At 39.1% G+C, this 22,133-nt stretch overlaps 1 protein-coding gene across 4 annotated transcripts in view; it reads left to right on the top strand.

The window, feature by feature from the left end:
- Positions 1-209: 209 nt before the first annotated feature.
- The window catches only part of RASSF6 (Ras association domain family member 6), a 69,586-nt gene continuing 47,662 nt past the window's right edge, over positions 210-22,133 (top strand). For 2 of the 4 annotated variants that reach the window (XM_069594349.1, XM_069594346.1), the window contains exons 1-2: positions 210-478; positions 11,904-12,002. In XM_069594349.1, the coding sequence (XP_069450450.1) occupies positions 11,944-12,002 (59 nt within the window). In that variant the 5' untranslated portion in view covers positions 210-478; positions 11,904-11,943. The remainder of the gene's footprint in view (positions 479-11,903; positions 12,003-22,133) is intronic. The other 2 variants (XM_069594350.1, XM_069594347.1) reach the window with 1 other exon arrangement.

Here is a 22,133-nt window from a genome sequence, read left to right as displayed (position 1 = left end):
ATGATGACTTTCCATCCTCGTTGATGTCATTACTTAAAGAAGACTGTTTCTTTAGAGAGCAGAGAGGAGAGACTAGAATGTGTCCAGTTCAGAGGGTAAAGCTTCAACAAAGTCACTTATCAGTTCACCTGTCCTCAAGATGTGTGACAGGACACAAAGGAGTGTCCCTGTCAGCTGCTGGGAAGAAAGAAAGTAAACACTCCCAACATGCACTGAGGCGCAGGGAGTGGCTCAGGTTCCAACACTTCCCTGCTGTGGCGACAGGGAGTAATAATTAACAGCTTCTTAGGCTGGATGATCGTCGGAAGGGCACTGCCAGGCGCAGAGGGCGCCCTGCCGCCCCTCCTCCGGCGCCTGGCTCCGACCTCACCTCCACCTCCGGGACAGGTGAGCTAGCGCTGACTCTCCGGCGATGATCAGAGTTTGTGACTGAGCTCGGGAACAAACTCCCCGGGGCAGGTTCGGCTCCACAACTAAGGTAAAAAGTCTCCTCGTATTCACACCGTAGGAGGTGAAAAATGGGAGAAGGGGGTGAAAAAAGCGCTCTAATCCACTCCCTGAGGTCAAGTTGAGGGCAAGTTGTTAGAAAGCAAAATCCATAGGCAGCCAGGTTTGAAGGTGTGCAGAGCAGCCTGAAACCCGGACATACTTTTCCTTTTGATTTTTACAGAACACCCCTTCCTGATCCAGGTAAGCGTGGAAGGGCTACGGGGCGGGGGACAGGGAAGGGCTTGAAGCTAAGTGTGGCTGCCAATCTCCCCTCACTTTTTAATAGGGAATGATCTCATGTTCTTTACCTGAAATTGTGATTTTTGCCAGGAAAAGATACTAGACTCTTGCAGGACTTACTGCTTCCTCTGAATATCCTTAGGTTTGCAATGTTGCATTCAACCAGCAGACTCAGAAGGTCTTTTTAATTGAGGGTTCAGCTAAACTTTTATTATTTTCCACAAATCAAAAGAGACTTCTCTCCTACCAAAATAAAAGTTAAAAAGGATTTCTGATACAATTCAGGACTGCACCAAACAGTGAAAGAATAATCATAATTAAATAGGAGTTCATGGCTTAAGGATCCAATTCTGAAGCAGGAGAGCTTTAGGTTCAAATCTTGCCTTTGTCACTTACTGATTTGTCCCTTACTTAGCAAATGACTTAACCTAGCCAAGTCTCAGTTCATCATCTGTAAAATAGTCATCATAAGAGGATGTTCCAATAGGGCTTTGGTGGGAATTAAACACTGGACAAGCCTTCTATAAATAGCTATAAATAATTAGCATTAAGAAATTAACAGCTCTGCCAAAGTGTCCATTCAAGCAGTATGAGCTGAGCTGGTGAGACCCGACAGTATAAGGGTACTGGAGTTGAACTGGTTTCCAGTGAGTGAGTCCAGGATGAGTGAGCAGATGGCAAGTAGGCAGAGCATTACCTCTGAGAAACAATGAAATTATCTGGCTTCTTGCCACTTTTCAAATAGAGGTTGTGGTGGCCAGTTCAAACTTCTTGCTATGCTCAATCATTTTTATTTTGAAGAAGTCGTACTTATATTAATCTGTTATTTCTGACTGGAGAAGGGAATGGCCACCACTCCAGTATTCTTGCCTGGAGAATTCCGTGGACAGAGGTACCTAATGGGCTATACAGTTTATGGGGTTGCAAAAAGTCAGACATGACTGAGCAACTAACAATATTAGAAACTATAATTTTTAATGAGAGAACCATTCAATCCTATGTTGTGGAACCCATCAATTTTGAGGTTTATTTATAAAAGAGACTGCCCCTGAATAACGTTGATAAAATTAGACCATATACTCCATGTTCTAATATTGTAACACATATTGTACTGTTCACAGTAAAGTGACACAGACTTTTATTTGTGTATAGACAGGCAACATGAAACATAAAAATTGATGCCTGTGTTTTGTTGGTCTTTACCACCTAAACTTAAATTACAAGGAAGTGAACTTACTTTATGAATTTTTATTTAAAGGGTACTTTTGTTATTAATAATATTGCTGATAGGTTTATTAATGTGGATAACTTTGAGGTAGAAATAAACTTAGTAGGCATGACTAACTATTGATGACATTTTATTTCTTTACTTTATTAATATAAAACATTTAAATATTTTGCAATTGAACTTAGGTTAGTAGTATTATTGTTTTAATGAATTCTGCCCTCAAATGCTGAGTTGAAAATCTGCACTGTATTTTTTTTTTCTTGAGAGGGGAAAATAACTTTTTTATCCAGTTTTATTGAAATATAATTGACATTTAGCACTGTATGAGTTTAAGTTGTACAACACAGTAATTTAACTTACATATTCATGAAATGCTCCATCATCTCGCATAGATATAAAATTAAAGAAATAGAAGGAAACTTTTTACTTGTGATGAGAACTCTTAAGATTTACGCTTTTAACAACTTTCATATAGCTCTGTTGGTAAAGAATTTGCCTACATTGCAGGAGCCCTCAGTTCGATTTCTGGGTAGGGAAGATCCCCTGGAGGAGGGAAATGCTACCCACTCCAGTATTCTGGCCTAGAGAATTCCATGGACTCTATAGTTCGCAAAGAGTCGCATATGGCTGAGCGACTTTCACTTTCGTATACAACATACTTCTTTATTGTATCTGTGGCTCTGATGGGTTTTTATTGTTCTGTGGGCTTTTCTCTAGTAGCGGCAAGCAGAGGCTACTGTCTAGATGTGTGCGCAAGCTTCTCATTGTGTTAGCTTGTCTTATTGCAACCCCGGGCTCCAGAACACAGGCTCAATAGTTGTGGGCTTATTTGTTCAGAGGAATGTGGGATCTTCCTGGATCAGGGATCAAACCGGTAACTCCTGCGTTGGAAGGTGGATTCTTTACCCCTAAGCCACCAGGGAAGCCCTATCAGCATTGATTATATTTATCATGTTGTATATTACATCCCTAGTACTAAATTTATCTTATAATTGCAAGTTTTACCTTTTGATACTTTTATATGATTCCCTCCCCCCCCTTATAATTGGATATTGACTGGAGAATTGGAAATAGAATTCTATAATCTAACTAAACTGAACTGTACCACATTACTGTCATCTGAGGTGTGATTGCATTTAGCGTAGTTTAACTAAAAACTTGCAAAATAATGCAATCTATTTAGAATAAGTTATAGTACCAGTGTTCACTAAACATTTTTCAAAAGAGAAATATGCCTTTATGCTAAATAAATATTTTTAGAATTTAAACAAGTCATTTGACTTTTTGTTTCATAATGGGCATATATCTAAATAACAAACAGTAGCCCCAACTAAAACAAATCTATTAACCATATTTGAGATTAATTTATTTAGCTACATAAATAGGTATAAATCTCCCTAAAGATTATTTTAGTATATAAATGTATTTCTACTATTTCTAATGCCTATAAAATTTTGTGATAAACTATTAAATGTTTTCGTCAATCAGAAGAGAGAAATAACCAGCAGTGATTAAAACAAACTAACTTTTCTGGTTACATTTAAAATAATGTAACATATGTGTAATATATGTGTAGCATGTAATTTAAGGTTTCATATTTGATACTTATTTTAACTTCCTTAAATAAGAGGTATCCTATACTTTTCATTGAAATAGAAATCTAATGCTGTCAATTTACTTGTGCAGATTCTTTGATCACAAGGCAGACAAGGAATTTAAGATTGATAGATACATGGGCTTTATATAAAAGTTTAAATTTTTAAAAACAAGTCAAGTAAGGGTCAATTGAAGGTACAACCTCTGCAAAAGAACTTCTTTTGAATGCTCTCCTTTTCACTGAAGTCTGGACTTAGAGAAGACTGGGATCTGTTGCAAAATTTAGTCTTTTAAAGACGATCAGAGATGTTATGGGGAGGGGGGTTCATGTTTGGGAACGCATGTAAGAATTAAAGATTTTAAAATTAAAAAAATAAAAAACTAATAACATGTAAAAAATAAATAAATAAATAAAAATAAAGATGATCAGGTACAGTGATTTCATCATCTCATAACATCATCTCAAGTACCAAATGAACCAGTACTACCGCTTTCAGGAGTTGAACATGAAAGCGTCTCCTTCTTAAGGGATGAGGGTGTTATCTTAGTAGCAGAGATGGTTGAAGGACATCTCCATCATCATCCCAGAGTCTAGGAAATGGAGCTCAAGAGGAGAAAGGGATCATTCTTTTGCAGCCAAATAATGAACAGGAAAAATGAGCCTTGATCCCTGTAAAGTCAACCTTAGAATTTCCTCTTGAAAACCTAGATGAAGCAGAGAATTTGGAGCTGGGTCATAGCAGCGATTTCAGAAGACGTTGTTGGCAGACTGAACAGCTCCCTCCCAGACTAAGCAGTGGCAAGGTACTCTGAATCCTGAAGGGGCTTCAAACTAGTTCACCCCTCCTACTCTTCCTGCTTTTCTCATCTCCCTGAGGGCACTCTGGGGAGAGTGGAGCGCCCAGGGTTAGCACCGTATAAATGTGCAATAGCATACTAATGGCTTGGCATTTCAAATTAGATTCCACTGGGACTGATGGTGATGAGATAGTCACATAAAAATCTGGTTGCTTGATCCACATTCTGTTTAGTCCTGTCTTAAAGACTATAATACATTTTTACTTGTATCTCAAAATAAACATTCCCTAACTGCAATCAATATCACCTGATAAAGTGATAATATTTATAGTCCAACACTCAACTTTTACCATCTCTGCAAATGAAGCACACTCCTTAGAAAAAATATGGTGCCAAGTATTTCCCAGAACCCATATTTTTCTTGACTTTTTTCCTGTTTTCTAATAATTGGATAACCGTTAGAATTACAGATGTTGTGTTTCCTTGAAGTGATATAATTGTATATGGCTCTGGATCTAAAGGAGGTCAGCCCTGGGATTTCTTTGGAAGGAATGATGCTAAAGCTGAAACTCCAGTACTTTGGCCACCTCATGCGAAGAGTTGACTCATTGGAAAAGACTCTGATGCTGGGAGGGATTGGGGGCAGGAGAAGGGGACGACAGAGGATGAGATGGCTGAATGACATCACTGACTCGATGGACTTGAGTCTGAGTGAACTCCGGGAGTTGGTGATGGACAGGGAGGCCTGGCGTGCTGCGATTCATGGGGTCACAAAGAGTCGGACACGACTGAGCAACTGAACTGAACTGAACTGCTCTTCCGTACTATACGGTTTTAGGTCAGAGCTTAGAGAAAACAGCTTTATTTTAGAGTTAAATACATATTTGTAATATTCCATTGTTTTTTCAGGCCAAAATAATATTTAAAACAAAATCCTCCATGTGTACAGCCTTTAATATAATTTTACTTCATAATTGAAATACATACTTGCTATTCTAATGTGATACTCTCTAGTCACCTTTTTTTTTAGCAATTTTTATAATGTGTGTTCTGGAGTTAGAAATGGCAACCAGCTCCAGTATTCTTGCCTGGAAAATTCCATAAACAGAGCAGCCTGACAGGCTACAGTCCATGGGGTCGCAAAGAGTTGGACCCTACTGAGCATGCAGGCATGAATTTGGTGTGTTACATAAGATATGCTCCTCATGTATGATTTAGAAAGTACATATGAAATCAAAAAGGAAATAATTATCACTCATAATTTCACAGCTTTCAGTTTCGCTGTTGATATTTTTGTACATCTCCGCATATACTGAATGACTTTTCAAGTGGCTCAGGGGTAAAGAATCCGCCTGCAGTGCTAGAGACACAAGTTCAGTCCCTGGGTCAGGAAGATCCCCTGGAGAAGGGAATGGCAACCCACTCCAGTATTCTTGCCTGGGAAGTCCCATGGACAGAGGAACCTGGCAGGCTACAGTCCGTGGGGTTGCAAAGAGTCTGACTCGACTTAGCAACTGAGCACTCACATCACATACTAAACATAGAGATATTCATTGGTTTATATTAATATATGTTTTCTCTACATACTTGCATATATACATTCACTCTAGGAGTCAAAAAAATAAAATAAGCCATCATCCTGTTCTAAAGGAAGCTAGGTAAAATAAAATATGATTAGGGAGAGAAAGCGATAAGTAATTAGAAAGCCTCAGATATTTTGCTGTGAAAGTTCAAAGGAGAAATCCTCTTTGGCTGGAGGACCCGGGGAGTTAACACATGTATTCTTCTAGCTCATTGTAAAATTATGACTGCTCTGACATTTCCTGCACCCAATGGCCTCAGGAATCAAGGGCTGCAGATAGAGATACAAATATAGGCTATGCTTCCTGGCCTAGCAGGATAGCAGGCACAGAGAAGGAACTCTTGAAATATTTGTTGATATACAGAGGAGCGAACCAAGTTTCCACTTTTAAACAAGTAACCATTTAATTAATCCATGCTTGAACCTGGGAAGGTACTTTAAATGACTGGTCCTTTTGGTGTTTTATTTGGGCTTCATCTCACATCCTTTGGCCTCATTCTGGTAACTGGCCAGTTCAGGCAAGTCCACACCTATGCTGATGCAGAGCGGGAAGAGGTGAACCACTTCAGATGCTCTCAGATGCTTCCCATCCTCAGCATTGCCCATATATGGGTGCTGACTTCTCAGGGTCAGCACCTGATTTCCTGCCTTCTCAGCGTCTTCATCCCTGCTGCCTGCTCAGACTGATTCTATCTTCCTGGTCTTCTCTCTTCCCTGTTGTGCCTCCAAGGTCTATTTTAGCCTTGACTGACCTAGTACTTCCAGGACTGTTTATTTATCCAAGATTTAATTATTTGCTTATTTAATTCTATATTGAGCTGTACTCTATGTGGACAAAATTTTAAAATAGATAGCCAAACATTGAATAAGTGATCTTATTTCCTACACAATCAAAGTCAATAAGCTCTGGTCCTAGAATGGGAGAGCCTGTAAGATTACCTCTACCAGTAAAACACTTAGATTTTTAACAACTACCTTCCTCCTCAGTCACTCGACTTAGCGACTGAGCACTCACATCACATACTGAACATAGAGATATTCATTGGCTTATATTCATATATGTTTTCTCTGCATACTTGCATATATACATTCACTCTAGGAGTCAAAAAAATAAGTTGCTAAGTCATAGTTTGTACTTAGTCGCTCAGTCATGTCCAGCTCTTTTTGACCCCATGGACTGCAGCCCACCAGACTACTCTGTCCATGGGGATTCTTCAGGCAAGAATACTAGAGTGAGTTGCCATGCCCTCCTCCAGGGGATATTCCCAACCCACTGTTCGAACCCAGGTCTCCCACATTGCAGGCAGATTCCTTACTGTCTGAGTGACCAGGAAAGCCCAAAGTCATAGTTTATGTTCTTCCAAAGTAATCATGAGCATTCAAAGTAAGACCCTTAGGCTTCAGACCTGTAATTTTTCTTTTCTTTTTTTTTTTTTCATAAATCTTTCTGCCTATTTAATCATAACCTCTGGTTATCCTCCTCTTAAGCCTTTTGAGGAAACTAGCTCAGATCTTTAAATCTACCAAGTCTTTGTAATTTAGAGGATATTCACAAGGGCACTGCTGCTGCTGCTGGTAAGTTGCGTCAGTCGTGTCCGACTCTGTGCGACCCCATAGACGGCAGCCCACCAGGCTCCACCTTCCCTGGGATTCTCCAGGCAAGAACACTGGAGTGGGTTGCCATTGCCTTCTCCAATGCATGAAAGTGAAAAGTGAAAGTGAAGTCGCTCAGTCCTGTCCGACTCTTAGCGACCCCATGGACTGCAGCCTACCAGGCTCCTCCATCTGTGGGATTTTCCAGGCAAGAGTACTGGAGTGGGTTGCCATTGCCTTCTCCACACAAGGACACTACCAGATTTTAATTTAAGATGAATCATGGTTAAGGGGAATGGAAAGGAGAAACTGTTTGAATTCATAGATCTATTTCTCACTTTAGCAATTAATAATAAGCTGGGACTTTTACCAAATCACCTTATTACCTTTCAAGTATTTCAATTGTTTGAGTATTTTGCTTAGCCAACTTTTGGATTCAATCAATATTATTTCCTATTCAATTAGCTTATAATGCTTATCAAGAAAAATGTTATCCCGTTTTCATTTTCTTTCACAGATTTCATTCAACTGTCCTTCTTTCTAAGGTCAAAATAATGAAAGGACTTTTGAATTCTTATTTGTTTGTTTTGAAATTTAATTACGTCTTCTGAAGCTAGCTACGATTTGCTTCAGTATAGGTCATGAGTGACAATATAATTACATCGCAGTTGTTCGCTATCTTTAATAATACTTTAGCTAATGTTTTTATGAATACAAACAGAGTGGGGACCAATCAGGAAGCCATTGCAATGATTCTTCAGCCCATCATTGTCAATTTGCCTTTGCACTTCAGTTCAAAATATTGTCCACTTCCAGTCCTACCTAAAATACCATATTAACTTTGAGGTCAAGAAAAGTTTTATTAGTAGTGGACAGTCCTTTGGATCACAGGTACAGCTTGACATTTAGTCAGTCACTAAATAAATATTATCTAAATTCCTTTTACGTTCTAGGCAAAATTCTGAGAAGTGGAGGACATGATTGGAAAATGAGATAAGGTATTAAGTGACCATGGCAATACCAGTGGGAGGCAGAGAGTGACATCACAGCAGTGTAGAAAACAGATCATGGGGAGACTGATTTGGTTCCTTCTGAGCAGAGACAAGAAGGAAATAGAGATCTGAATCTGCAGAGATGAGGGAAAGGGGAATGGTGAGAGGAGACTGGATGACACGTGACTCCATTAGACTGCAAAGCCTGGTATTAAAGAAAGTTTCAGTGTTGTGTTTGGAAAGGTAGGTTTCGGTAGAAATACAGAAAGCCTGAAAGTCAGGTTATGGGACTTGAGCTGTATTTGCAAAGAATGAGAGCTCGGGAATATCTGATAGCAAGATGATGTGATGATCAAAATGGCAAAAGCATAAAGGGAAATTAGTCAAGCATTCAGCTTAGAGACCATTATAATATGCCTGGTGGGACATGCTCATAGCTTTCTAACAGATTATATAATTTCAAAGTAACAGTGTGCATTAGGGATGGACTAAGGGAAAATACACATCAGGGATGGATTCTATGAAATCTTTTTTCTTCTTTTCTTTTTTTTTTTGTTGGTTTTGACTACAGTGTGTGTGTTAGTCGCTCAGTAGTGTCCAGTTCTTTGCGACTCCATGGACTTTAGCCCACCAGGCTGCTCTGTCCATGGGACTCTCCAGGCAAGAATACTGGAGTGGGTTGCCATGCCCTTCTCCAGGGGACCTTCCCAACCCTGGGTTCAAACCCAGGTCTCCTGCATTGCAGGTGGATTCTTTACCATCTGAGGCACCAGGGAAGCTATTCTCTTGGAAAAAAAAAACATGAAATACCTTCCACACACCTTACCCCAGCCAGAATGACCTACTTTAGAATCACCTCTCCTTCTTTTTTAAAATTTAAGAAAAAAAAATGGAATTTTTCTCTCCAGCCTATCCTTTTATTCTGGCTATAGCCCCTCTGATTCTGTAGTCTTGAAGCAATGGTAATTAAATATTCAATTTCTGCAAAAGGGAATGACTAGAAAATATTATACAAAAATCTCTGGTCACACCCTAATGCCATTTATATGAAGATATAAATAAGGTTATTATTCATATCTGACCACAGTTTCCAGAGCCTGAAGGAAATCTGAAGGATGTTATGTCACACTTAATTAACCCCACGAGTCAGAGCTTGATTTTGGCTGCCTGGCAACTTGAAATTGTGTTTGTGGAATGGGACAGGGTTCAGTCAGTTTGAATTCAATTGCTGGAACGAAAGGAATATATTCTCTTGCACAGTCATACCAAAGAGAATTCTTTCTAGAAATATTCCAAAACCAGACTTAACAAACTAGCTGATCCTTCTCTGCCTTGGGCCAGTTTTTGTAGTTTTTCAGTTTATATAGTTTTCATAGCTTCATAGTTTTCAGTTAGCATACCTTCAGACATTGCTCTAAAATTTCTTCTCTGCTTTAACTAGCTTGTGTTCTCATGTTGTCTCCCAAATTTCAATGATTGCAAAATGCCTCTTTTTGGATCACATAAGCCTTTGGGAATTTAATATCTTTTTAAAGAAAATAACACTTGGCTGCTATATAAACAGAACTTTTAAACTAGATAGAAGTTTTCACAAGTGTCTAGATATTTAACTTAAAAATATAGCAAGATATTTAATTTTTTTTCAAAAATACCTGGAAATTTTACTACAAAATCTAAAACCAAGAAGACTTCTGAAATATTATTTCAACTAGGCAGAATTCCTCAAGGAGCGTCTCTTTTTTTCCTTTTTATACTTTTATACTCAATAAAGCATAAGCTCTGCATCAGGAAACAGCTGCTTCAAACACCCTGAGCCCATCTGTGCATTTATGAAGAGATGGAGCAGGAGGATGACTTTTAAATCACTGAAACCTGCTAGCATCAGAACTGTGGATAAACTGAAAAAGTGAAGAAAATTCTTCTCATGTATTCCAAATCGAATACTTAAAATTCAGAGTAGGGTTCCTTACAATGGGAGTTATGCCAAATTTAGACATACTGGTGGGTACATTTATTACTGGGAGCATAGCTAAGTACAGCCATCAACTGAAAAGTGACTGTCAGCACAACTTTGATCCAGGATCTCACTTACACATTTGCAAATCATTAGCATTTACCATGGGCCAACACTGTACTTTGTATGGTCCTTTTATATCCAGTCCCTTGTTCTACCTTTCTCTCTTCCCATTTCTCTGTCACACAGTTAGTTCCTCAAACTGATCACCAAGGGGAAATCTGTATGTCAGGCTAAGTATTTTTGACTCATCTACTGTTTCCTAGTATGCCCTCTTTATCATCTTTCTTTAGTGGGTCAAAATAAAATTATATGTTCCTCTTCCTTTACTGGCTGCACTGGTGGCTCAGCTGGTAAAGAATCCTCCTGCAATGCAGGAGACCTGGGTTCAATCCCGGGGTTGGGAAGATTTCCTGGAGAAGGAATAATACCCACTCCAGTATTCTGACCTGGAGAATTCCATGGACTGTATGGTCCGTGGGGTCACAAAGAGTCAGACACAACTGAGCAACTTTCACTTCACTTCATTTCCTTTACTAATATTTCCCATAAAGTAAATGAAGAATATAATTTTCAATTTAAAATAAGAAATGGTTATCAAATAGGATAAAAATGGATTTTTTTCTTAAAAGCACATACTGAGTAATGAGAATGGAATAAAACACCTAAATATCTTAAAGATTATATGGAGGTGGTGGAGAGGAATGGTAGGGACAGAAGAAACGTGTTATTACTTGTTCCCAAAACAAATTATTCTGTGAAAAATGGGTTTACAGGATGCTATTTAATACCCACTCAAAGTGAGTTGTAGTTAAAACTCTGAATTCTAAGTTTATTTTCTTAAAATTGAAGATTGTGGAAAACATTTCTCTTATCCTCAATATTAATTCCCTTGGATGTAGGAAAAATATATCTTTGAAAAAAATCTTAAAATGGACAAATCTGTAGAAAATCAACAATATTTAATCTGTACAACCTTTTTGCAAACTTCAAAAAGAACATTGGTGAAAAGGAAAAACAGGAAACAAACATATTCAGACCTTGCTTCAAATAATTTGTTCCACTACTTACTGTTTGAAATGGAGATAATAATGCCCCTTCCTTGCTAGGGAGGCCTGAGGAGTAAATGAGATACTACCTATCAAATGCTCACATACAGAGTATGAGATTCAAAGCAGACACATGGTAAAAAGTCTGTTTACTTCCCTCTCCAATCTAACCTTCATGCTCACATACACAAAACACTACTTAAAAACTGCCCCCAGAATATTTTTACACACTAGGGAGATAACAAATAATTTCAATGTAAACTAGAGACTAATTTATGAATGTATCCAGGAACATACCATTAATATTATTCTAATGTTTTAGGGCAGCCTCAGATGATCTCAGAAAGGGGCAGAAGAAGACTATGATGGCTTACCAGCCTTCCTCTTGGATCTTCATCAATGAAAGGACATTCATTACTGGGTAACTATACACCTACAGCTATATACCTTATATATTATTCTGGTCATCAGTCATTTGTGGGTTATACCTTATGTTTATTATGCCTTATGGCATTCTAACCATCATTTTAAAACTTCAGCTGTATTGAAAAAAAACTGGAAAATGACATCGTTACCTTTTCTAACTATTCTCATTTTTCTATAAAAAGAACCCAGTGATATATATATTATAAAAATTATGTAAGGGCTTTGTAAACTATTTCAGAACATATGAGATAAACAGTGTCTAAATTTGGTTTTTCCACAGGAATTATAATTAAGTCTAAATGTATATCAATAAAAAAGCATGACATATGATCTACAAGATCAATGATAAAAATTATCAGTTGAGACTTTGAATAACAAATTAAGTAAATAAGTTCCTGAAGACTGCAAAGCCATAGCCTATCATGGAACAATCACTCTATTTCATAAGTAGTGGTCTAATGTCACCAAAAGCTAAATTTCTATGTTCATAGTTGGCACAGTTCTCAAGAGCAGCATTCAGTAAAAGGTCTAAGACTTGTCATAAATGATGTATCAAAGAATTAGCCCACAGGCCTGAACCAGACTTTCCTGTACTGTTCTGTCCTTCCCTTCCTTGCTCTTCAGGACACACTTCATTATTTACTATTTCCCTCTTGATGTTAAATTATGTAATAGATGACCGGTAGCTATAGGTATTTTCTTATACACAGCAAATAGCATATATCATGTTAGTTTAGGTATAATAGAGCAGGGATTTGAAAACTCTAAGAGTAGAGATAAAAATGAACCTGGCTGAGCTAAAGCAAAAGCTGAATAAGAGAAAGACACAAAGGTAAGGAAAAAAAAAAAAGTGGCCCTGAAACATGACCCATGTCTTACAGGGAAGAGAAACAAAGCCAAATAAATGATAAAGTAGTATAAATGGTGCAGGACTGCACAATGGGAAAGCAAAGAGAAAAATTTGGTTAAAATGGAAACGAAGCCACAGGTAGAGGATGAGCAAGAAGTGAGAAGGCAGAACACAAAAGACAGAGAATTCACTCATTCATTCCTCAGATACTAGTTAACTGCTCCCTGGGGACAGGTACTCTTGTGGACCCTGAGAGTTCAGGAATGAATGAAACAAACCCTTGCCCTCATGGATGTGCTAAGTCACTCAGTTCTGTCCAACTCTTTGCGACCCCATGGACTGTAGCCCACCAAGCTCCTCCATCCACGGGACTCACCAGGCAAGAATACTGGAGTGGGTTGCTATTCCCCCTCCAGGGGATCTTCCTGACCCAGCAATCAAACCTGCATCTCCTGCAGTGTCAGTCACTCAGTCAGTCAGTTCCGTCGCTCAGTCATGTCCCACTTTTTTTGACCCCATGGACTGCAGTACCCCAGGCCTCCCTGTCCATCACCAACTCCTGGAGTTTACTCAAACTCATGTCCATTGAGGCGGTGATGCCATCCAACCATCTCATCCTCTGTCGTCCTCTTCTCCTCCCGCCTTCGATCTTTCCCAGCATCAGGGTCTTTTCAAATGAATCAGTTCTTTGCATCAAGTGGCCAAAGTATTGGAGTTTCAGCTTCAGCATCAGTCCTTCCAATGAATATTCAAGACTGATTTCCTTTAGGATAGACTGGTTGGATCTCCTTGCAGTCCAAAGGACTCTCAAGAGTCTTCTCCAACACCACACTTCAAAAGCATCAATTCTTCGGTGCTCAGCTTTCTTTATAGTACAACTCTCACATGCATACATGACTACTTCAAAAACCATAGCTTTGACTAGATGGACCTTTGTTGGAAAAGTAAGATCTCTGCTTTTATTAATGTCTCAGCCTATTAATGCTGTCTAGGTTAGTCATAGCTTTTCTTCCAAGGAGCAAGGGTCTTTAATTTAACAGCTGCAATCACCATCTAGGGTGGTTTTGGACCCCAAGAAAATAAAGTCTGTCACTGTTTCCACTGTTTCCCCATCTATTTCCCATGAAGTGATGGGACCGGGTGCCATGATCTTCGTTTTCTGAATGTTGAGCTTTAAGCCAACTTTTTCACTCTCCTCTTTCACTTTCATCAAGAGGCTCTTTATTTCTTCTTCACTTTCTGCCATAAGGTTGGTGTCATATGCATATCTGAGGTTATTGATATTTCTCCTGGCAATCTTGATTCCAGCTTGTGCTTCATGCAGCCCAGCATTTCTCATGATGTACTCTGCATAGAAGTTAAATAAGCAGAGTGACAACATACAGCCTTGACATACTTCTTCCCCTATTTGGAACCAGTCTGTTGTTCCATGTCCAGTTCTAACTGTTGCTTCCTAACCTGCATACAGATTTCTCAGGAGGCAGGTCAGGTGGTCTGATATTCCCATCTCTTTCAGAATTTTCCACAGTTTGTTGTGATCCACACAGTCAAAGGCTTTGGCATAGTCAATAAAGCATAAATAGATGTTTTTCTGGAACTCTCTTGCTTTTTCCATGATCCAATGTATGTTGGCAATTTGATCTCCGGTTTCTCTGTCTTTTCTAAAACCAGCTTAAACATCTGCAAGTTTATGGTTCATGTACTGCTGAAGCCTGGCTTGGAGAATTTTGAGCATTACTTTACTGGCATGTGAAATGAGTGCAATTGTGCAGTAGTTTGAGCATTCTTTGGCATTGCCTTTCTTTGGGATTGGAATGAAAACTGACCTTTTCCAGTCCTGTGGCCACTGCTGAGTTTTCCAAATTTGTTGCCATAATTGAGTGCAGCACTTTCACAGCATCATCTTTCAGGATTTGAAATAGCTCAACTGGAATTCCATCACCTCCACTAGCTTTGTTCTTAGTAATACTTCCTAAGGCCCACATTACTTCACATTCCAGGATGTCTGGCTCTGGGTGAATGATCACACCATCATGACTATCTGGATCATGAAGATCTTTTTTGTATAGTTCTTCTGTGTATTCTTGCCGCTTCTTCTTAATATCTTCTGCTTTGTTAGCTCCATACCATTTCTGTCCACTATTGAGTCCATCTTCACATCAATGTTCCCTTGGTATCTCTAATTTTCTTGATGAGATCTCTAGTCTTTCCTATTCTATTGTTTTCCTCTATTTCTTTGTGCTGATCACTGAGGATGGCTTTCTTATCTCTCCTTGCTATTCTTTGGAACTCTGCATTCAAATGGGTATATCTTTCCTTTTCTCCTTTGCCTTTAGCTTCTCTTCTTTTCATAGCTATTTGTAAGGCCTCTTCAGACAACCATTTTGCCTTTTTGCATTTTTTTTTTCTTGGGGATGGTCTTGATCCCTGCCCTCTGTGCAGTGTCACAAACCTCCATCCATAGTTCTTCAGGCACTCTATCAGATCTAATCCCTTGAATCTATTTCTCACTTCTACCATATAATCATAAGGGATTTGATTTAGGTCATACCTGAATGGTATAGTGATTTTCCCCACTTTCTTCAATTTAAGTCTGAATTTGGCAATAAGGAGTTCATGATCTGAGCCACAGTCAGCTCCTGGTCTTGTTTTTGCTGACTGTATAGAGCTTCCCCATCTTTGGCTGCAAAGAATATAATCAATCTGATTTTGGTGTTGACCATCTGGTGATGTCCATGTGTAGAGTCTTCTCTTGTGTTGTTGGAAAAGAGTTTTTGCTATGATGAGTGTGTTCTCTTGGAAAAACTCTATTAATTTTTGCCCTGCTTCATTCTGTACTCCAAGGCCAAATTTGCCTTTTATTCCATGTATCTCTTGACTTCCTACTTTTGCATTCCAGTCCCCTTTAATGAAAAAGACATTTTTTTTTTTAGGTGTTACTTCTAGAAGGTCTTGTGGGTCTTCATAGAACCATTCAACTTCAGTTTCTTCAGCATTACTGGTCAGGGTATAGACTTGGATTACTGTGATATTAAATTGTTTGCCTTGAAAATGAACAGAGATCATTCTGTCATTTTTGAGATTGCATCCAAGTACTGCATTTTGGACTCTTTTGTTGACTATGATGGCTACACCATTTCTTCTAAGGCATTCTTGCCCACAGTAGCAGATATAATGGTCATCTGAGTTAAATTCACCCATTCCAGTCCATTTTAGTTCACTAATTCCTAAAATGTCAACGTTCACTCTTGCCATCTCCTGTTTCCAATTTGCCTTGATTCATGGACCTAATATTCCATGTTCCTACACAATATTGCTCTTTATAGCATTGGACTTTTTCTTCCATCACTAATCACATTCACAACTGGGTATTGTTTTTGCTTTGGCTCCATCTCTTCATTCTTTCTGGATTCATTTCTCCGCTGATCTCCAGTAGCATATTGGACACCTACCGACCTGAGGAGTTCCTCTTTCTGTGTCCTTTGTCATACTGTTCATGGGGTTCTCAAGGCAAGAATACTGAAGTGGTTTGCCATTCCTTTCCCCAGTGGACCACATTTTGTCAGAACTCTCCGCCATGACCATCCATCTTGGGTGGCCCTACACAGCATGGCTCATAGTTTCATTGAGTTAGACAAGGCTGTGGTCCATGTGATCAGGTTGGTTAGTTTTCTGTGATTGCAGTGTCAGGCAGGTTCTTTACTGCTTGCACCACCTGGGAAGTCCCTACCCTCACGGGGCTGCCTCCTAAAAAAGGGAACCAATATGTAGGATAAGTATTAAACAGCATGCACTATGAGATGCTGAAAGATATGTAGGATAAAAATAAAGCTGGAAAGGGAGTAATGATCACTGGGGGTGGAGACCAATGAGTTAGGATTTCATATAAGATGGCCAGGAAAGGCCTCAAGGAGGAGGTAGCCTTGGGAGAAAAGCCTGAAGGAGGTGAGTGAATAAGCTGTGTTGGTATCTAGCTGGAAGGCTTCCAGGAAAGGGGATGCTAAGTTCACAGCCCTGAGGCAGTTACAGGCCTGTAAGAGTGGAGGAAGCCAGTGTGGAAAGTGAAATAGGAAGGACAGTAGGAGAAGGTGAGGTCAGAGATACAATGGGGCCAGAATACGTAGGGCCTCGTAGGCCATTGAGACTTTGTCTTTCCCACTTAAAAGATGAGACCCATTGAAGAATATTGAGTATGTGAGTTTCTGGATCAGTCTGGTTGCTCTCTTAAGGACAGACCAAAGAGGAGACAAGAGTAGGAGCAGAGAAACTATTGAGAAACCTGGAGTCCAGAGTAGAGATGATGGTGGCTTGGACCAAGGTGACAGTGGTGGAGATAGAGGGAAAAAACAGTCAGATTCTAGGTATATTTTGAAGGGAAGGACAATAGAAAATCCTGAAGGATTAGATGTGGGGTATGAGAACAATTAAGGACGATATCAAGGATTGGATCTAGAAGGATGGAGTGAACACTTGCTGACATTATAAAGACTACAAGAGGACCACATCTGGGGTAGAAGATCAGGAGTTCAGTCCTAAACATGTTATTTTTGATAATTACTAATATCACCAAGGGAATAAGTATGAACAGAGAAGATTCAAGGTCCAAGGGTAGAAAAGAGCAAAATGAAGTAGGAAAAGTAGAAAACAAGAAGGCAAGGCTTTAGATGGAAAGTGGGCACAGAACAGAGAGGAGGAGCAGTGATATAGTGGCTACGTATATAAAGCACCACTTTGGGACGTCAACCCAGCTAACATTTTGATGGAGATAAAAGAAGGAAGTTGAGGAAATGGGAAATTGAAATGAAAGACAAATTACACTTTAAAATAAGTGCAGATGACTGATAATGAAAGGGAGACAAGGTAACATCTGTATAAAACCAAAGGTGAGAGAGACAGTAAGATGGACATTGTTAAAAGTACCTGAAAGATGATAGTTTGGGAAGAGAAAAGGGTGATGATAAAAGGATGTGAGTGATCTGCAGGAGAAGCAGGAAGCAAATGAGATTCAAGACAGAGAGATGATGGAGAAGATGGGAGATGCTGTGAATAAAAGGGAAGAAGCTCACAAGAGGGTGGGCAGAACAGGGTAAGAGCCACTGGACAGCCTCAAGAAAGCCCCCGTACACCATGTGCCTCTTCCCCCCAAAATTACAGAAGCAACAAAGAAAGTGAAAGAAAGAAAGTGAAGTTGCTCAGTCGTGTCTGACTCTTTGCAACCCCGTGGACTGTAGCCCACCAGGCTCCTCCGTCCATGGGATTCTCCAGGCAAGAATACTGGAGTGGGTTGCCATTTCCTTCTCCAGGGGATCTTCCTGACCCAGGGATCGAACCCAGGTCTCCCACATTGCAGGCAGACGCTTTAACCTCTGCGCCACCAAGGAAGCAACAAAGGTGTCTCCAAAGACATAGCTCTGGGTCTCCACCACTGTTTATTTGTGCATAAATGCCTTTCATGCAGAGTAGGTTTAACAAACCTGGAAAACACATTTACCACACCAGGAGAGAAGTTTCAAGAAGAAATATTACACAGCATATGAGAAGAATGTACAAACCCATGTACATACTTTCCTGTTATTCAACTCTGCCTAATTCAGGTTAGTCTGTGAAATCCTGATTCTTACCCTCCATCCACTCCAGGGCATTACTAAGCCATACCTCAGGCCACCTCTCAGTTTGAAACTACAATAATTTTCATTTTCTTCAGCTAGACAGCTGCTCTTCAACTCCTGAATTCCCAAGGAAGCAAGATCCTGTCTTACTCACAGCTTTAGATTTACCCTTGTTGTTTAGTTGCTAAGTCATCTGACTCTTTTGCGACCCCATGAACTGTAGCCCACCAGGCTTCTCTGTCCATGGAATTTCCCTGGCAAGAATACTAGAATGGGTTGCGATTTCCTTCTCCAGGGGATCTTCCTGATCTGGGGATCGAACCCACATCTCCTGCATTGCAGGTGGATACTTTACCGCTGAGCCACTAGGGAATCCCAGAACCCTTGTCATGAGATTAAAATACTCTCTAAACAGGCACCACCTAACCCAAATAGGAATCCAAAGTCCCCTTCTGCATTCACTGGCGTCTCTTTGAACTAGGATCTCTCTTCCTCTACAAAACCTCAAGACAAACGTCATAGAGAAGCCCTGGTGCCCTCCCTAACTCAGGTCTGCTCTGAGGGGCAGGCCTGTTCTTCCCAGTCCTGCTATCTGTACACATGTGTTTCTCCTTATTCTCAGCCTTGAATCATCTGTTTCTCTAGAACAGCTTCCTTCCACCTTCATGAAACTTTGTTCTGTTCTAAATTGATGTATGTTAATCTCATTTGTATCTTAATGATAACTTCTCCTCGTGGACATCATGCTCCTTTTATTCACCTGTCTAATCACAGTATGAATATCAAGGATTTCACTGAAATTAACACCTATTCCATACCCTGGTTGTCACGAGGTCAACTTTGGGTTCCTTTATAATATTTTAGTTTCCCAGTCTCAGCTCCTTACTTTTTTCATGAAATCCTCCCTGAACTGCGTTAAGACTTTAATTAGCCCATTAATTACTTGTGTATTTGTTCTTTGAAAATATTTCCTGATTATGGAAGTATGATTATTTTATAAATTATTGTTTTTATATATTTATTTCATAAACTGAGAAAATATAGAAACATATAGACTGAAAGAATAAAAATTATCCATAATTTTACTACTCAAAAAAAAAGGTTTAATTTTGTCATGTTCCTCATCTTCTAAGGATTCTATTTTATATAGTTGAGATTATACTATATCTTGTTTTATACACTTGGCATTATCAATATTTCCCCATACAATTAAAATGATCTTCCTGAAGATGATTTTAATGACATTATATCACTCAATAGCATATAATATGTCATAATATAATCATTCCTTTTATTTTGATCCTCAAGATGGCTCCAATATTTTGAATACACTAGGACCAGTTCACACAGAGAAGGAAAGGGCAACCCACTCCAGTGTTCTTGCCTGGAGAATCCCAGGGATGGGGGAGCCTGGTGGGCTGCTGTCTATGGGGTCACACAGAGCCGGACACAACTGAAGCGACTTAGCAGCAGCAGCAGCAGTTCACACGGAAGTAGAATTCCTGAATCAAAGTATACAAGTAAATCTAATATTATTGTTACAGATTAGCTTTCTAAAAATGCTTGATGAGCCTTCTCTTCCACCAACAGCTTGAGGCTTCCTGGCTTGTCTCATAATATATGCTTGGTTTCCCAAGGTAGAATGTAAACCCTTTGAAGGTAAGACCTAGTATCTTTTACAACTTCTTTCCCAAGGTGAGATACCTAGATGACTTTGATACATGAGATGATTTTAGGTTAAGCATAAATAATTGATTTTTAATTAAACACTTATGGAAAATGTTAGAAAAATGTAATTAGCACATGAAATCTTTGATTCCACAAACATTATTTCTCAGGACAAATAAAAGCTTACTTAAACGGAGAATCAACTAAGCAGCTTAGTTGGGTGTCAGTCACACACAACCACAGAGTTCTAACAATAAAAAATACCTATCCTGAAGCACATGCTATCAGAACACTCTCACTTTATAATGTGTTATGTTTTTAAATTTTATTCTTTAAATAAGACTGAAAATTTAAGAGGAAAGGATGGTGCTTCATATATAATTCTGAAAATATGAACTCAATAAATAATACATGACTGTTGAGTAAATATGTAAAAAGAAGTCAACTAGAAAAATATTAAGTGACAACAGATGATACTTGGGAGTTGGTCAAACTCATAAAAGCAGTACATAAGTAATTATTTTGAACAGCACAGCCATAGCCCTCAGCCAGAATGGAGCAATCATTTTCCCACAAAGTAGCCTTAAAGTCAGCATTTTGTAATTTTTTTAATCTCTGAAAATACTTTTATAAATGCATTCTAATAATTAGGAATATAAGAGAAAAAGAAAACTAATCATATTGGAGAACTTATATACACTCCCATTTTATAATTGGCCTATAACCGAGTATAGGCTTCCTATGTGGCTGAGTGGTAAAGAATCCACCTGGTAATGCAGGAGACACAAGAGACTCAGGTTTGATCCCTGGGTCAGGAAGATCCCCTGGAGTAGGAAATGGCAACCTGCGCCAGTATTGTTGCCCTGGAAAATTCCATGGACAGAGGAGCCTGGTGAGCTACAGTCCAGGGGGGTTGCAAAAAGTCTGACACGACTGAGTAACCGAGCACACATCATGATGAAATATGTCACAATGAAACCACATATTTGGGGGAGGATATTTCTGAAGAAGTGTCTGGATTTCCAGCAACCCTTATTTTGCATCGTATTTTACGTTGACTAAATTAGAGACTTGCAGTTTATCTTCTATAGGCCAGAGCGCCTTTCAGGCCCTAGTATCCATCTATTACTGGCATTCTAGATGGTAAAGTAACATAGCCTTTACACAAACGCCAGACGAGAAAACAGTGTTTCTCAAAATGTAGTCATGGGCCACTTGCCTCCTGATTAAGATATTTGTTAACAAGCAGACGCTATGGTCCACCCCAGTGTTAATCAGGTGACTTTGATGCAGTACTGAAGCCTAGAAACTACTGCTTAGAGGAGGAAAAGATTAAAGTTTGAGAATTTCTGGACACCTGAAATAAATTTCTGGAATTCAGGAAAATCTTTACAAACTAGTCACCAGAAATTATAGTGATATGACTGATTACCTACAACATCCAACTTGTCATAAACCTGAGAAAGACCTCCATTCATTTATTCACTTAAGTAGTTATTCAGCTCCCACTCTGCAACAGGGATTGTTCTGGCAAACAAGGCAGGAGTCACCAACTTAAGGGATGTTTATTTTCATGCAGAGAAATACATAAAATGATGAAGACTAATAAAAAAAGTCCTTAATGAGAAATTTGCTTTCAGCAGATTTCATGAGAACTATATATGATCTGTGAAATAAGAGGTCTTGATTTAATAGCGCAGTAGGCAATAGAACATTTATATCTTAGTATTGGATTAGAGTTTGGAAACTTCTCTGAGTGAAGGGCGTTGGCAGAAGTTAACTTCATGCTCAAGTAACTAAGGTTCCAGTTGCTATTTCCTTGCCTGGGGTTATTGCTGCTCTGTTGTTTCACCTGGTAAATATTCTAAGTGAGCTGAGTCATTAAAAAAAAAAAAAAAAAAAGTGGTTCCATATGGTTGCTTTCAAAGTGCTTTTACTTCAGGTCCTAGGCTGAAATCTGGGCATTTTAGGAGTGAGTAAATGCCTATCCTAAATTTGA

This window comes from Ovis canadensis, chromosome 6 (assembly GCF_042477335.2).
Source record: "Ovis canadensis isolate MfBH-ARS-UI-01 breed Bighorn chromosome 6, ARS-UI_OviCan_v2, whole genome shotgun sequence".
NCBI lineage: Eukaryota > Metazoa > Chordata > Mammalia > Artiodactyla > Bovidae > Ovis > Ovis canadensis.
This window is presented reverse-complemented; position numbering and strand designations above follow the sequence as displayed.